This window comes from Amblyomma americanum, chromosome 1 (assembly GCF_052857255.1).
Source record: "Amblyomma americanum isolate KBUSLIRL-KWMA chromosome 1, ASM5285725v1, whole genome shotgun sequence".
Taxonomy (NCBI): domain Eukaryota; kingdom Metazoa; phylum Arthropoda; class Arachnida; order Ixodida; family Ixodidae; genus Amblyomma; species Amblyomma americanum.
The window spans coordinates 18,082,129-18,098,663 of record NC_135497.1 but is presented as its reverse complement, the minus strand read 5'-3'; the positions used below and the strand labels follow the sequence as shown (position 1 = coordinate 18,098,663).

General features: G+C 43.0%; 1 protein-coding gene across 6 annotated transcripts in view; it reads right to left on the bottom strand.

Annotated features, from left to right (window-relative positions):
• The window catches only part of babo (TGF-beta receptor type-1 babo), a 108,052-nt gene that overhangs the window by 71,428 nt on the left and 20,089 nt on the right, over positions 1-16,535 (bottom strand). The window contains exons 1-3 of one of the 6 annotated variants that reach the window (XM_077643694.1): positions 15,074-15,262; positions 14,732-14,849; positions 2,386-2,543 (exon numbers count right to left, since the gene is read on the bottom strand). In XM_077643694.1, the coding sequence (XP_077499820.1) occupies positions 2,386-2,543; positions 14,732-14,849; positions 15,074-15,089 (292 nt within the window). In that variant the 5' untranslated portion in view covers positions 15,090-15,262. Of the gene's footprint in view, positions 1-1,819; positions 1,981-2,385; positions 2,544-14,731; positions 14,850-15,073; positions 15,263-16,535 lie in introns of those variants that run through there. The other 5 variants (XM_077643687.1, XM_077643671.1, XM_077643679.1 and 2 more) reach the window with 5 other exon arrangements.

Here is a 16,535-nt window from a genome sequence, read left to right as displayed (position 1 = left end):
GCGCGTGTAACACTGCATAAAATAAAACTTCTTTTTTGAGACTGAAATGGGGATGGAAGTGACCCACAATGGCAAATTTGTTTTCTAGCCGACAATGCACCTAAAGAAAACAAATGGGGTTCTGATTAAAACATATTTTTCAGTGTCACTCGGACACAATCTAGATTCTGGAACAAGGTCATACTTTCAGTCACTTGCATGTCTATGTAACTAATCCAAGCATCAGAGACTGTTTTGCACTAAATATTATTTTTTGCTAGGCACATGACTGGAGTGAGGGCTCACAACTACAAGTTCTTAGCTTTCTGAATGCAGACTGGTGACCCTACAGTAGGCATGATTTATTTAGCAATGAGTGGCAGGAAGACCGCATCCTTTTTCATGGTATACCTGATTTAAAATAACTCAATTTCTCATGATATCAGCCCACAAACAGCAAAGGATAATATTAATACACCTGAAAAACTACGTATATCCAAGTCCTTCATTTCCTCAGCCTTTCTTTTGCCTGGATAAACACACTGATAACCATTCTCAAGTTCCTTAAAAAGCAGTGCTTTTACAGACATGTGAAACAGCATGTACTGTGCAGCCTAGTAGTGACAGCATGGCCACAAAATCTCAAGAGGCTGCATGAAGACCAAATGACAACTGCGACTAAGCTAACCTTTATTTATCATTAATTAAACAAGTAATTCCCCAAAACGTTACAGAAGCTTCACACATGCTAAGACACTTGCCCTAATGACTGCTCCCTCCTACTGATCCTCTGACCACCAGAAGCACTCTCCTGGTTAAACAAGCCCTGGCCAAACTAAGCAGAAGTTTAGTCATAGTGGACACAAAAGATCAGGTCAGAGAAGGTACAATCAGACAGAACTTTGTCATGTATCAAACTTCAAATGGCGAAAATAGAACTAGTAAAAAAAACTTTTGCTTCCGATTAGTAAAATGCAGCCTGCTACATGTATGCATCTGCTAGACAGTTGTGGTTTACCAAAAAGTACACAGCTGACCCCATTAGAAAAAGCATTTTAGTGCTTAAATGTGAGCATCAGCACAAGACAAAAAGACTATCCTAGTTTTCAAATCTCAAATACAAACCAGCTTTACTTGAAGCTCTCCTGAACTCTTAAGTTTCTCAGCAAAAGCTTCAACTAACACAGCCAATTGAAGCAACATCTGTCACAAGGCATGTTAATATAAAAATGACAAATATGTCTAATAGAATTCACCTGGGAAAATTATGCAGCCTATGGCAATCCAGGTGAGCTTTACCACACCATAAGACCGAGTATCATATTTTCAATGTGATTTGAACAGCAACGATGTCTTTCACAAATTTCAACACAAAAAATAGGCAGAGTTAGATGCATCACAAAATTCCCCTTTTGATACTATCACTGAGCAAAAGGCTGGAATGCTCACTTTTTGAAACTAGGGAGCAATGGCTGTTCTTCAGTGCACAAAAAAAAAAAAATTCTCCACCACCCCTTTCAGCCCCGTCTTTTCATTTTCATGGCACTGCTGCTCCAACAGAGCTGCAGTGAGCTACTTGTGGCAAGTTAGTGCTGAGAAAAAAAGCAGGCAGCAGTAACAAAACCAAGAGTCGGTAGATGGGTGGGGAGACAAGGGAAAAAGGAGAGGTCAGCGGGAAACAAGAGAAGAGGCATAGGAGCAAAAAAATTAGCTACCAAGGTCAAAGAAAGCATGTAAAAAGGACTAAAGAAGTCCATGGTACATCTAATGGCTTCTTGCTTTGTTCACTTTTTCGTCGACTGCATTTTTTTTTTCCTGTTGCCTTTCTGTCAGGACCCACCTGAAGCCTCTGTGGCAGCAGGAAATGTTGGACGGAGATCGCGGTTACAAAAGTCATAATTGGAGCAGCAGTTTAGGACCATATTGGTAGGATTGTGTGAGCCCGACTTTGAACACGCCACTGGATTGTCAGGAGGGAACATCTTTTTTTTGTCCAGACACCTGGCACAAAAGAGAGAGAGAGAGAAAAAAAAGACACACAGGGAGGAAAAAAGAGAGAACACAGGTTACTTGTTTCCGACGCTTCTTGAGCACTATTTTATAAAAACTTTCTCCAAAAATAAGTATGTACAACAGAAACAGCAGTGGCACACAAGAAACGCTTTCCTGCAGCTACCCCGGTCAGCAGAGCCGGCACCCAGACGCCACTCGGACGGCCAGAGGACAGAGTGCGAGCAAGAAGAGCTGCAAGTCAGAGAAGGATGGGCCACAAGACACACTGGGCTGCAGACAGGTCAATGAAGGTGTGTGTGTGTCTGTGTGTGAGGGCCAAATGAACCACAACCTCTTTCCCGCCCCCAAACCACGGCACGCCTCCCTTGCAACCACCAGTGGAGCACACCTTACCTATTGATAGAACAGGCGGGGAGAGCGTCGGCACGATGTTAATATTGCAATAGTCGGCATCTCGGCAGCATTCTATTGCAAACTGATCGTCTACATTTTTTGAGTGGTGGCAAGAGATTGGGTTGTCGGGTGGAATGAGTTTTTCCTTTTCAATGCACCTGGGACAAGAAGAAACAGGCCAAGGCACGTACACAAGTCAACACACGGGGCACACAGACACACAAACAGAAGCTTCCCCAAGCCATGGTTCTAGGCCCATTCTTCGGTAGACAATCTCACACCCAGCATATCCGCACAGTCTCCTCAAGGTGGCCAAGGTTTTGAAATGCACTGCTGTCACTGTGCAAGGATCCCCATGCTCTTTTCCATTCCAGACTTACCCAAAGGCCACTATGTCTCCGCCTCATGTTCTTATGCAATTTCTGAAAGCAGCTTATGCAAGAGCTTATCCCCCTCCTCTTTCCACTCCATATGTTGCGCTCACTTCAGTGCTTCAGCCAAGCCACACTCATGTTGCGTTCCTACAGTAAATGTGTCAAATCAAATACGAAAAAGACAATTGGAACATGAATAGCTGAATGAGACACCCTTAAATGATGGAGTCACAGGCACAAAAACCAGTCTTTGAAAGTGTTTCCCGTAACTAAGACATTTGTATTTTTGTGTTTGAGTTTCCTTTTGCACTGATGGTAAATTAAATGGTCACTTATTTTTTGTTACTGCAGTAATCCACATAAAACTTTTGTAATTTTACTCACGCTCACTAACTTTAACCTATGCACATCTGAACAGGAGGCCCTGCTGAGAGCATTGGAGGCCAACTACACTAATGCAACACGGGGTGAACTAGTGAGCTCAAGTGGGGGCGAACTCTGGTGCTGAACAAGTAAAGAGCAAACACTGGAAGTGAGTGTGTGCATGACTGACCACTGCAAGCAACATACAACCCAGCAGTAGACAACATGGACTAGCTCACTAGTAATAACTACATTCTTGTGAAAGTGAAGTTGTAGCACACACATAAACTGTACGATCACCGTTACACAAGTCCCAACATGTTGCTGTTGCAATGTAAATGCAGGACAAAATACACACTACAGTAGAAACAGAAGCATAAAGGTTGCCAAACACAAGCAGAGTGAGGCTGAAAAGCTGACAAAAGAATGGCAACTACAGGCCTAATATAGCTCAACCCAACACTCAAAAATAAGGTTAAAAAATGCACGATACCTACATACAACCCAGCCTAACATGACTCTCACTCTATGTGCACTACTAAACCCGTGCTCTGCACAGTGTCAGAGCATACCAGGTGGTTGAAATTAATCAGGAGCCCTCCACTAGGGCACCTCACATAGCCTCCCTCTGAAGCTTTGGGATGTTCTCACCTACAATACAAGCGTACACATATAACAATCGTTGATTTTAATCAAATTCTAAGAATTACATTTTCAACCATTACTGCAACATGTGGCTATATATGAACGCAGAATGCTTACAGTACAATTTTCATGAAGATGCACCAGATTTCAGAGTATGAGATAGCAGAGATATAGGAAATTCCTAAGCTATGGCTTTGCATTATAACCTTAAAGAACTTGATCCTTTCAATAAAGATTAAATTGCAGTCTTGCCTCAGATGGTACACTGATTCTGCCACAGTAATATACACCCCATCTAACGAATATCTCAGTCAGTAATCTGCACACCTATATATTATTCAATTTTGTAGTAAACATTGCAAAAAGTAAATAACAGCAACTGTTGCTATTGGGTGCACAGTAGTAGAATGTAATGCAGCTGCAGAGAAAATTCATACAAGCCACAAAGCAACAAAAGGCTGAAAGAAGATGCATAAGCACACCATCAACTGCAAGCACACAGAGCTCCTGCATGGCAGAACTGCTATTATTGTCAACCACATACCTTGATAGACATTATTGGGTGGGGCACCTGAACACAATCTTGCAATACGAGTCTACTGCTTCATCAAGAAACAAATAGCAGCTTAAATGCAACCCATGTCAAACCCTGTAACACTTATCACATACCAGCATTAATCAGCAACAGGAAAGATAAAAGTGAAAAGAAAGCACCAGCAGCATAGCAATAAAAAAGCAGTGCTGAAAAAAAAAAACTTTTCTGCAAATGTGCACAAAAAACTAGAGGTCAGCTGCCAAGGTCAAAACAGAAAACAAAATTCAGTTATGCACAAGATACAAATATTAGCAAGAGAGTCAACAGTAACAAGTCAATAAACACTCTAATCTCACTCTAACCTCGCATGTAAACATCAGCGGGCTTGACCAAGATGTGCAGCAAAGCAGCATTTACATGACCACCTGACTGCCAAAGGAAGATCATTTTTGAGCAGCTGCACAAAGACGCTGAGCAAGCAAGTTTGTTGTTTTTTTTTTTCATGGAGCACACGATGATTACACCTAAAGGAGGCTTCTACCCTCAGCAAACAGATCATGGAGGTCACTGCTTGCACACAAGGCATTAGGCAACAAACATCATGCAATCTGCATCAACCTAAATGAAGCCCTGCTTCTTCAGTTTTGTCGACAGCGGAAGTGCAAGAATTGGCTCCATCTGCTGGGTTGGAGAGTTTAATATAAGTCTTTAAACTCAACCAGACAGGCAAATCTGTCAACATGTTTAGGTTTCAGATGCACACAGCATGCTCCATGAACCCTGTGTGAAGCTCAGAAACTTAAAACGAATAACATAAAAGCAATCATGCAAGTTCGCTGTAATACAGCTGCGATGATTTGTGTAATAGCCAGTTTTAATTGTTTTGAACATCCACACTGCATCATTATTCTCTTTGGCGTATAAACACCGTGCAGGATCCCAGGGGGCAGCACTCATGGTGAACAGGCATCACTGCTAGCGGGCACCGGAGAAAGTGTGCAGGGGGAATCACCGCCACTTGGGTCGGGCGCACGCCCAATCAAGGTGGCTGTAGGAAAGCTGTCACGATCGGTGCAGCGCGGTGGTGGCAATTTGGACTAATTGGAGTGACAGCAATGGATAAACAGCGCAGGAACAACAAGACACAACACATAAGAGACACTGACTAACCCAGGCTGTGTGCTGGGCATTCATTTCCAAGTGCCAGAGAACAAGGAGCAGAAACGATGACAACAGAAGAGTGTGCAAGAAACAAAACTATGAGGCGAAGGAATGACAAAATACATGTGGCCAGAGTCCCCCTCCACATATGGTACAGCTCCACACAGAGGAAGCCGCGACTGCATCCATCAAGCGAGATGGCCTGAGGAAGCATTCCTAGGCAAAAGCTCAGAAATCAAAAATAAACTCGGCAGATACACTTAAGGGGGCAGTGAAAGGGGGTCTCAACAAAGATGTGATGTGCCTAGGATGCTAAAGGACGCCGCTTCACAAATATCCGCCTGCAAGAATTTTTTAGATGCGTTTTGTGGACACTGAGTTATCTGTAGTCAAAATTTGAATTTCCGCGTCTTCGCGCCTTTCCCTCTTTTCTCGTCCCTTTTTGCACGCTGAAATGTCGGCGCTCCTCCGCCGGCCCCTCGCACTCACCCCCTCCGGCGCTACCGACGCGCACGAACCAATGCTAGCAGTCCGTTGCTGACGTAACGAGCGCGGATTTGGGCGAAAGCCCAGCACCGCAGGTCGCCGCTAGGCGTGAAAGAGGGAGTTTTAAAAATTGTATTGTAAATTGCCGGCTCACTTTTGAGGTCTTGTACGTGGAATGAACACTCACTGGCCTGTACTCTACATAATGCGAGCATTTTATGGACAACCTCAAACGCCCTTTTCAGGGACCCTTTAAGACTGGTTACATGTGAGAAAGCGTAAGCCTGCCCGCTCACTTCGTGAATGCAGACAGTCGCCACATGGTGAGGTGTGATGTAACCAGATGCTATGCAGCTGACAATTCTGCCTCTGCATGGCTCTACGTAGCCGCCACACCCCTTCTGATCTGCATACTAACTTCGTGCAGGTAGTCACTACCGTACCGCGGCCCGCACTCCGCCTTAAGGAGACAGGGTAGGCCCTATACCTCCAATGTAGTCTAGATGACATTTGAGACCCTTCTCAGTATCTACTAGGGTTAGAGCACTCCCACTGATATCATTGTAATAAGCTTTCTATGCTATCTTTACTGCACCAGACAAATTGTTTAATAGCTGCTTGGCATTTCTTGCTTGTTTTTTTATTGAACCCTACCAATTTTTAAGCCGAAATAGGCAATAAGAATCCTGTGAAACAAAATTTCCTGCATTAATTTCTATAATTCTGGTTCAGTAGACTTTTCCTTGTCTTTTTTACGCACTGGACAATAATGTTTCAGCTTATAGTTCCGGAGAAAATAGGTCAAATGTTGCAAAAATGTATGTTTTGAGATAGTTGGCTTTTAAGCAAAAAAAAAAAGAGCTTCATTAAAAAATTACCGTCAAGAAATGCATGCTGATATAAGATTTTAATAGCCATCAGCAAGGTAGTCATCTCCATAATAATTCTCTTTCTCATTTATTTGCTGCCTTACTTTCTGGGCCTCTTTTATGATGAGCTGTGTAGCCCTTTCTGCAAAGTGGTAATTTGTGGTCAGCCTCAGACAGCCATTGAACCCTGTATCATCCAGGTGAAACACCACATGACATGTCTGTTTGGGCAATGCAGCCATCATTAAAAGTAAACACAGCATTGATCCTAGATATTTTGGCATCTAAATACAAATAAGCACATTTTTCAGTACACTCCCAAACACAACTGTGGGATACTCCTTTGCGCTTCCTCTCTTCCCATGGAGGCATTCCTTTTTCTTTCTCAACCAGTGTATAGCCGCGATCAGTAAGCATCTTTATCTCATCTGTGTGTGCTGCTGGAAAAGCCTAGGAAAATCAGCGTACCTATTTTGTTATTTTTTTTTAACACAGGAGAGCTACCTATCGCACAGGAGAGCTACCTATCGCACATGGGTGTAAAATGGGGCATGGTGCACCACCACCTATGTTTCTAAAAATGTTTTTGTGTAAAAAAAAACTGTTCTCACACAAGTGAGTCATTTGATCTTGTTCAGAAAAAAAGTGGTAATTTCATATCATTGAAAATAAAACTTTTTTTTTTAGCCTACCCTGTTTCCTTAAGGGTATGGCGGGATAGTTAAGGGGGGATGAGAGGATCGCAGCAAACTTTTTGTTTTTTGACTTAGATTGATGAAACCTGGCAGACTGACTTGAAATAGCATCAAACAGACAGCTACAAAGTTTCACAGTGATATCTTCAGTAGTTATTATTTTATCATTGCTTATATGTTGGTCACATGTTACTTGCTCGTAGAAAGCCTAAAGTGACAGCAAAATGGGTTATGGGTCTGTAAATGCTTTTAATAGTTACTAAGAAGTATGGTCTAAGTCAAGATTCTCTTAATTTCTTTTTTAATTCCTCTGTTCTTTTCCTAAACAACACAGTATGCACCTTCTCTTTATGTTTACAATTTATCATGCTCCAATTATTGTGTAATAAAAAAATGGTGAGCTAAATGGCAAATCTGAGACTGTCTTGACATAAGGCGCATTTCAGCAATTACAACAAAACAAAAGGGATTAAAATCCGTGCTCCCTCCCATTGGCGTGTTATGCTTTCCATTCCACAAGCAAGGTGATAAGCTCAAAACAAACTTCGAGAAAACAAGCCTGAAAGCTCTATACTAGCACACACTGTCTATGTGTAGATGCTGACAAATATATTTATTTGGACCGCTTAGAGTTAATTTTTGGGTGAAATATTTCAGTACAACAAAGAAAGAGTGTTGTAGATACTAAAAAGGTGCTTTTCAAAAATCGACTTTTTTCGTGATTTTTGCGATCTGATCCCCATATCCCCCATTCATGGGTTAATGCCCATATGTGCAGAGTTGGTCTTTCTCTATTTAACATTCATAGATTCCTGGGAGTCCTCATACCACTCCTGGCATAGTGGTGCCGTGGTTAAGCAGTGCGCCAATGCCCTGGAATGGCAAGTGCTGCCACCGGTGGGACTTGTGCGATCCAGGTTGTCCCGAGCAACCTCGCGCAACCAATCATTAATATAACCGCCACCTGCCAGTTTTCATGAGGACACCACCTTTTATGGGTACCACTGAGTGCCAACGTACATACACACAAATATAGAGACAGAGAGACAGACGGGTTTTCACTCAATGGGGCAAGTAAGACTTATGCCTTAGCACGGAAAAATCACCACGGGGGAAGTGGCAGTGAAGAACAAAAGAGGAAGGCGGCCAGCAAACAGGGCAAAGTTTATGATTAGCAGGAGGAAGGGGGAAAGCAAAGGGAAAATGAAGAGAAGGGAAGTGGCGGTGGAGCTGGAAGGTAGTGCGTGAAAAGGCAGGAAAAAGTAATGAAAGAAGCACAAAAAAAAACGTCAAATATCTATTCTAAGCAAGGAAGATAAATAAGAGAACAACACACTGAAATAGAAGAAGCTGACCAAAAGCTTGAAAGCCTATGCTATGTACACACTGAAATAGAAGAAGCTGACCAAAAGCTTGAAAGCCTATGCTATGTTATCAGAATATGTTAAGTGTACGAATTAAAATTGCCAGTGCAGCGCACCAAGCTTGGGGCATTGGCTGCAGAGCACAGCGCTCGTGAACATGCAGCAATACTCAAGCAGATTCGGGCAGAGCAAACGTACCCACTGCTGCCTAATTTTTCGAAGGCCACTGCCTTACCAGCAAAAAACCTAACACCTTGTGGTGCTTTACATTAAATGCTCATTGTGAAAAATGCAGGCTGCTAAAATGAACCATTTACTTGCACTGAAAGTTCTTATTCATGTGGCTGTAACAGCCTCTGCTCTGCGATACGTCTGACACTTCCTAATACTAATACTTTGTCCCCAATATATTAGGCTATGTTCGTAAACTTCCCGGTAGAGAACTTGAGGAAGTTGATGCCTAGAAAGAAGTTTTTCATATACTAACTTGTGCTCTTGCTTCTGGCTATCCAAAGCAGACATTTTTGCGCAGGTAGCAAAAAAAAAATTGTTTCTGAGGAAAGGAAATGGTGCAGTAACTGTCTCACTTCTCAGTGCACCGCGAGCAATTTCAACCACCTGGGGTTCTAACATTGCGCAGCACACGTACTGGGTGCCTTTTACATTTCACCTATGGAGTGCAGAGAGGCGAGGGCGTAAAGGAGCATTTGCTACAGAGAAAGAAGCAAAATAAAAAAGGAAGGCAAATGACTGAAGAAAGAAAGAAAAGAAAGAACAGCATACAACAAAAAAACGCACACTGATGACAATAGTGGTAAGCATCAGGTGCTAGGAATGACTGCAAAGAGAAACTGCATCACAGTGGTAATACTCCCCCTCAGCTACTATAACTGAGAGGACGCTGATGCAACTGTCTCTGCATCAAGTTATTCTGAACGGTTCAGGGATTTCTCCGGTCAATTGACTGCAGCTTTGAACAATTAGGGAGAAGCATGAGTGGTTATGTTAGAACACAGGTCGTGTCACGTCCTTCTCTTCTGCGCTGTTTCCTTCACTTGACTTCATGCACCAACTAACCCCCCAAAAAGCCCTACTGAGCTTTAATTTTGTCTTCGAAAGTTCCAGTTGGCCTAATTCTTTGACCGCAATATTATCCGCTTGGAAACCGAGCACTCATTTAATAGGCTAGAGTCTCATTCTCAGAACAAAGAAGACAAATAGCCCTGCTAACAGCCGTCGGATAATCGCAATTCACTATTCGTCCATTGAAATTCACTGAAAAGCTCCCAGTGCCTGCCCAGCCGAGTAAGATTTTCAATATTTCGAATGGTTCATGAGGCCAACTAGACGAAATTTTAATTTTTTTGCTGAAGGGTGTAATCGGAAGACCAATTGAAGTTACACATTATAAATGAAGTGCCAAACAGGAAATCCAACTGCAGTCTACACACTTAACAACCCAAATAAAAAACTGATTTGAACTTGAGGACCTCAAATGGAGTACAATAGCAAGTTATCAATCCAAGTATATAAGCCCAAGTGGAATACAGAGTTCCTACTGAAACCAAATGACATCAGCTGGAATGCCCACCATGACCAAATATTTATTTTTTTTACTGCTTTCGCACATCGCACTGCATTGATCTTTGGAGTACAATAGCAAGTTATCAATCCAAGTATATAAGCCCAAGTGGAATACAGAGTTCCTACTTAAACCAAATGACATCAGCTGGAATGCCCACCATGACCAAATATTTATTTTTTTTTACTGCTTTTGCACATCGCACTGCACTGATCTTCTCATGAAGGGTGACGATTTGGGCTTGTTGGTCCATCACAGAAGAGGAAATTACCAGCGCAAAAGAACGCACAGACGACAAAAATTAGCACTTGTGCTTCTTCTGTCGTCCGTACGTTCTTTTGAGCTGCACATTTCCTCATCCTTCTTTTCTGATGTTCTCAAAGACGATCGTTTGCACAAAGGCACATATGGCATCCAAAGGCTAGTTGATATCCACAGCTTTATGGAATGGTATAGGTAACTACCACGGTGTACGCCACAAACAACGTTCAGTGGTTTTAAGCTCACACATATAGGTTTAGTCTATCGCAAACCTCACATGGTTATTGAGTGCGGCAAGTACATGCCCATTAATCAGTGCATCACTTCTCGCCGACTTCTTAAAATTTTAGTTTAAAATTAATTTAGAATATTGAACACAAACAGTTACCCTCGGCACTGTACCCAACAAATTTTGGCTACATCATGCCATAATACATACGCTTTTGAGAAGCTTGCAGGCAAAGCAACCCCTCCAGTGCAGGTAACTCGCCAAAATAGCCAGAATTTGTTGGGCCACAGTGCCAAGAGTGACTGCGTTTTTGAAATTCTAAAAACTGATACGGATATTATTTGCAGTGGACTATACACCTCTCAGTAAATAGGAAGACTAAGAGTAAGTTAAAAAGTTAATGACTCAATATTACTTAACCAGCCTACTAGTTACATCTTACCTATATTCTGATGCGTTAAACAGCTGACAATGCTATTGCAAAAAAAAGCAGTCTTAAGGCAAAAAGCCTGTTTTTAAAAACTGCAGAACACCATAGGTGAAACATCTGGTACAGATGCATGTGTGTGTCTGGCATATTGTCTATTCCTCTGCTTTTCTTTTTTACTTCATTACTTCCCAGTTTTGATTTTAAAAATTCCAACATGCTTCCTGAGGTCTCAGAGATTTGGTTACTCAATTCTCTTACTCTTATGAGCTCAAAGCACAAAAGACAGCCTCAGTTGAGGCAGTCTTGATGCCGTAAGTAGCGGATGACACAGCTGCCTCTTTCGACATTCGGCCATATGCAAGCAACATCTGCAGTCTAACAAGACTTCAGAGTGGCACAGGTGAGCACTCTCAGGGTTCCACCATACAATGGAGTGGGAAAGTATCTTCAAAAGCAGAGAGAGGTTGGTCAGATGGTTCTTAAAAATCACAAAGTGAACAAGGGAGGGAAAACCTCAGGGTGCTTGCCAACGTTTCGACAAAAGGACTTGTCTTTGTTTGGGCAAAGCGTTCGTCCTTGGCGGGGCTTAAATAGGGTCATCCCTCTGAGGAGGAAGGCCTAGTGAGGGGAGGAGGGTGTTATCACCCCTATTATACCCTCCTCCCCCTCACCCCGCCTTCCTCCTCGGAGGGATGACCCTATTTAAACCCTGCCAAGGATGAACACTTTGCCCAAGTGAAGACAAGTCTTCTTGTCGAAACATTGGCAAGCACCCTTAGATTTTCCCCTCCCTTGTTCACTTTGTGATTATTTGAAAGCAGAAGGGAAGACAGCTGCCGTCGTAGGTTGATTGCTAGAGCACTACAAAACACATGTGGAGGCCACAGATTCAGTCCTCAAAACTGGCAGGCTGTATTTTCTTCTGTTTTCTGTCAAAACTATATGCTACAAGATCTAAATGATTGGTACAATGTTCTTAAGGGCTAGTTGTTTCATTTCAAAGAAGGTTAAGACTATGCAAAAAGGACAAGGACAAGAGGCAACGAAACGAACACAACACCATGGGCACAGACTGATAACTTTTGTTGCCTCTTGTCCTCATCCTTTCTGCAAATGAATGCTGTGTGAATTTCCTGCTCTAATTTTTAAAAAAACTGCCCTATGCTTTCAGTCATTTTAAAAACTGTTGGCTGCTTTCATGCACTGCTTGTGTAACACATGCATGCCCACACAAATAACCATCATGTCGCTGCTCCTATGACATAAAACATAAATTCGCAACTAAGCTGCAAGCAATAATGGCACTCACAAGCTCAAATTTTCCAGAATGGCTTAAACAACACCATGGCCTTTTACACTTTTTAGCATGCTAGATTGTGCTTTTGGAAAGAATTTCGTCACCCAAACTCCAAGAATTAAACAAACCTTCGTACACCTAGTTACAAACAGACAGTTGAACAAATCGGCCAGCGGTACCATTCGCACTATTCTGAGCACTTGCATACTTTAAAAGCCATGTTCATCAAACTGGAGGTAATAAATGCAATGAGTTGATCCATCCTAGTGTCACCCTACAGCATCCTAGCCCTTTCCAAGCAAAAGTGGACGTCTCACCCTACCTACAGTACGCAAGCCCTATATTTAGCACTATTTAATGTGCATAGCATAAGAACAAAGGGGCACAGAGGACAACTCCAACCAAACTCATTCTGTGGCTCTTTCCCGGGAATTTCCCCACTACTACATTCCATTTCGAAGGCTTCAGGGATGCACACTGTGATTCATGTCAGCAGTAACCGCTAAACGCCCATTCCTTGTTCTGCCCGGCCCACTGCCGTTTCCTTGAGTATGGCTGCTCAGCAGCCACACACCATAGATGTATTTCATTTTTTGGCTTTTTTTTAGCTCTCATTAAACTTCCTTTTCAGCGAAAGAAGTGCCTTTATCATTAAAATGTGCAAATCTAATGATACTTCAATTCGTCCTTGGTGTCCCTTTAAGCCAAAGATAACTATCTACAGTTTCTTGCAACAGTTACAGCAGAACAGTAGTTATGTCAACTTAATCTCAAATTATATTTAGCCATTAATAATATGAAAACATTAACACCACAATTCATTGCCATTAATGCCTGCCAAACGTACCAACATAATTTTCATAGAAATGTCACAACTGCACAGGTACACAAACTTGCAATAAAAAAAAGGGGGTCACACAATGAAAGAAAAAAGAAACGAATAGTTTTATGCTATGCTGTAAATTGGCAACGTTTGTTGTAAAATGTTATTAGGAGTGTGACCACAAATTTCTTCAGCTCCGAAATTATCATTTACACCAGATATAACTAGCCAAATAAACTTTCCTCACAAGTTTTCATCGCAGCTCATTATCAAAAGTCAATAGCATCATGCGTACATAAATCATCTACTAAGGCACGTCCTTTTAGCATCTTCACTGGCCCCATACTAACTTGAAGCATATCAGCTCAATGAGAAGCCGTCTGATAAATAACAAAAAATATTGCACAGTGCTGGTAGCATCTGCCGCATGATAAAATGCTTCCACACATGCCAACATGCAAAAAGCTTACACAAGAACTTACAAAACATTTCCCAACAAAGTAACGTGCACCTAGCTCTAACAGGTCTAGCAGAAAGATATTGCATAGTTAAGTATAACAAGCTTTGCACAGTTTGCAGGAAAAAAAAAAATCTCTGACCACACCACTGCCAAAGGCAAAATTACGTCCCGGTAAACATCAAGCGATAATGGAAATCAATCCACAAGCAATGATGTGGCGGTCACAAGCAAATTACTGCCAGGCCAGTGTCACCAGTGACTGCCGGTTTACAAGTGGTTTATTTGCTTATAACCCTCACTTCACTGCGGTTCAAAACACATTAAACTGCAATGAAAACCAACCGTTTCATGAGAAAGCCAGGAGGAGTGAACACAAACGCTAGCCACCAAGAAAAAAGCCAAGCACAAAGAGGTTGAACCAACGTTCAAGGCTAAACACATGTCTATCAATGACATGCACCAACACAAAGTGCAACAATATTTAATACACAGCTACAACAAAGCATATTCAAATCGCCCTTCTTGTTTTGCTTCAAAAGGTTGTCCTGCTTACATAAGCACGTTATTCACCGGAACGGAGAAGCGTTTAAAATTGCCTCACTAACCGCATGGATCTGTACATAGGATGCAAAGCGAAAAGTTGCCTACTTTACAGGCTCCATGCAGCAACGCTGAATCCGGAGATGTAAACACGAACGCTCCACTCCGAAATAGCAAATTCGCCGATTCGGAAGCAAGTACTACATCGGCAGTCCCTAGAAACCACGCTCACCTGAATTGGTGCATGATTTCACCCGTCTTGGATTTCGTCGTGGCGGCGAAACATATTCCATCGGTTTCGCAGGTGTTATTCGACTCCGCACCGCAGATGTCACAGTAGCACTTGAGGCCTGGGAAAAGTTGAGCAGAGTCGGCAAAAACAAGCCAGCATGCCGATGCAGCTTGCTGCTGCCTGCATCTTCCACGCGCAAAACAGCACGCGCCAAAAAGTTGCTGCCGGCGACAGTGGCAGAGAGATCAGCGCTCGCGGTTTTAGACACCGGGGAGAGCTTTAAACCTAACAAGCGCTGTGAAACAGCGCGCAAGGCTAGTACCACACGAGAAAATAACTTACGAGGACCGCGCTCCATGACTTGCGTCAGCTACCCGAGTGCTGAAAGCGGCTCCAAGGGGGCCTTAACTACATGTGATTTCTGTGATCTACAGCGCGAGCATGAAAGACTCAACTATAGACCAGCGGCAATCACAGAAGCGAGCACCCGCACCAGACACTCAGCGACCGCATCGATCGCTCAGCGACGATACGTGCTGCGATGCGGCTACCGGGCTGATGCAGAGTCCGGCGGTTATGTCCGGTGGGCATCGCGGCCAGCGTTCTTCAGCACAAGACGCCGCAACATACAAAGAGCAAGTAGCCAAACACTACCACAACACCAGGGAAGACCAAGACCGCACAATTTTACCCCAACCTACCCGGCACTCAACGCGGAACAAGCACACGTCACTGTGCTCTTCTGAAGCGTCACACAGCCTGCTGTCCCAACTGTCCGGAGATGTTTTTGTTTCGTTTGGTTTGTTTTTTGGGGAAAGGAAATGGCGCAGTATCTGGAGATGAGGGCCGACACAGAATTCTGTACTCATGTAATACACTTGCCATACGGCAAATTTACTACCATTTTCATTAAATGTCATTCGTTCGATTTAATGCCATTTTTGTAACGTGTTGCAACATGACCAAAACAAATGACATCTGCAAATGACTAGTGTTCCTGTATATGCTCCCGCAGTGCATATACTTCCTAGGAACATTAACAAAAACTCGCGCCGATTCCCTTACCCTCCCCTTCTTCCTGCAGTGATTGGCTTTACTTGGGCTCAGCAGATGATCACCGGGCGTTAGCGGAGCAAGCACTCTAACTGGTTTTTTTTTTTTTTTTTACGCCTCCTAATCCTCCTGACTTCCAGGTAGTCAAGTTCAATGCGCGCGTTTACACGCAGACGTTCGGCTACTAACGCAAAAGGCGCCCGTGTGCTGCGCGACATCGCTGCATGTTAAAGATCGCCACATGGTCTCTTCTTTCACTCCCACCTTCCTCCCTTCCCTCACGGCGCGGTTGAGGTGTCCAATGAGAAGTGACAGTCACTGTGCCCCTCATATCATCGAAAACCTTTTTTTTTTTTTTTGCGCAGACGGTGCTGTTCTACGGTCATTTTTTTTTTTTTCTCTCATCATGGCTACGGTGGAGAGTGCAAGACAGATTTTCAGCATCCTGTTTGTAAGGAGTGGTGAAAAGTGTTACTTGGCGACTGATTCCTACTATGCTCAATATCTTCAGATTAACTGACAATTTTTTTCCGATTTCTAAGCATTTTCTCTTAACCTCCACCCTCTAGTTCTCTCTTAATTGTTTTTACTTTTTGAAAACTGAACATGCCCTGGCCTGCAGTGGCCACCGACCGCGCGTCCCCTACCCCGCTGACGTTATCGGGGTCGGGGATGCGTGGTCGCTGAGGTGTCGCCCTAATCGGTTGCGAGCAACTATGAGCAGCAATTTTTTTAAATTATTTCTAAATTA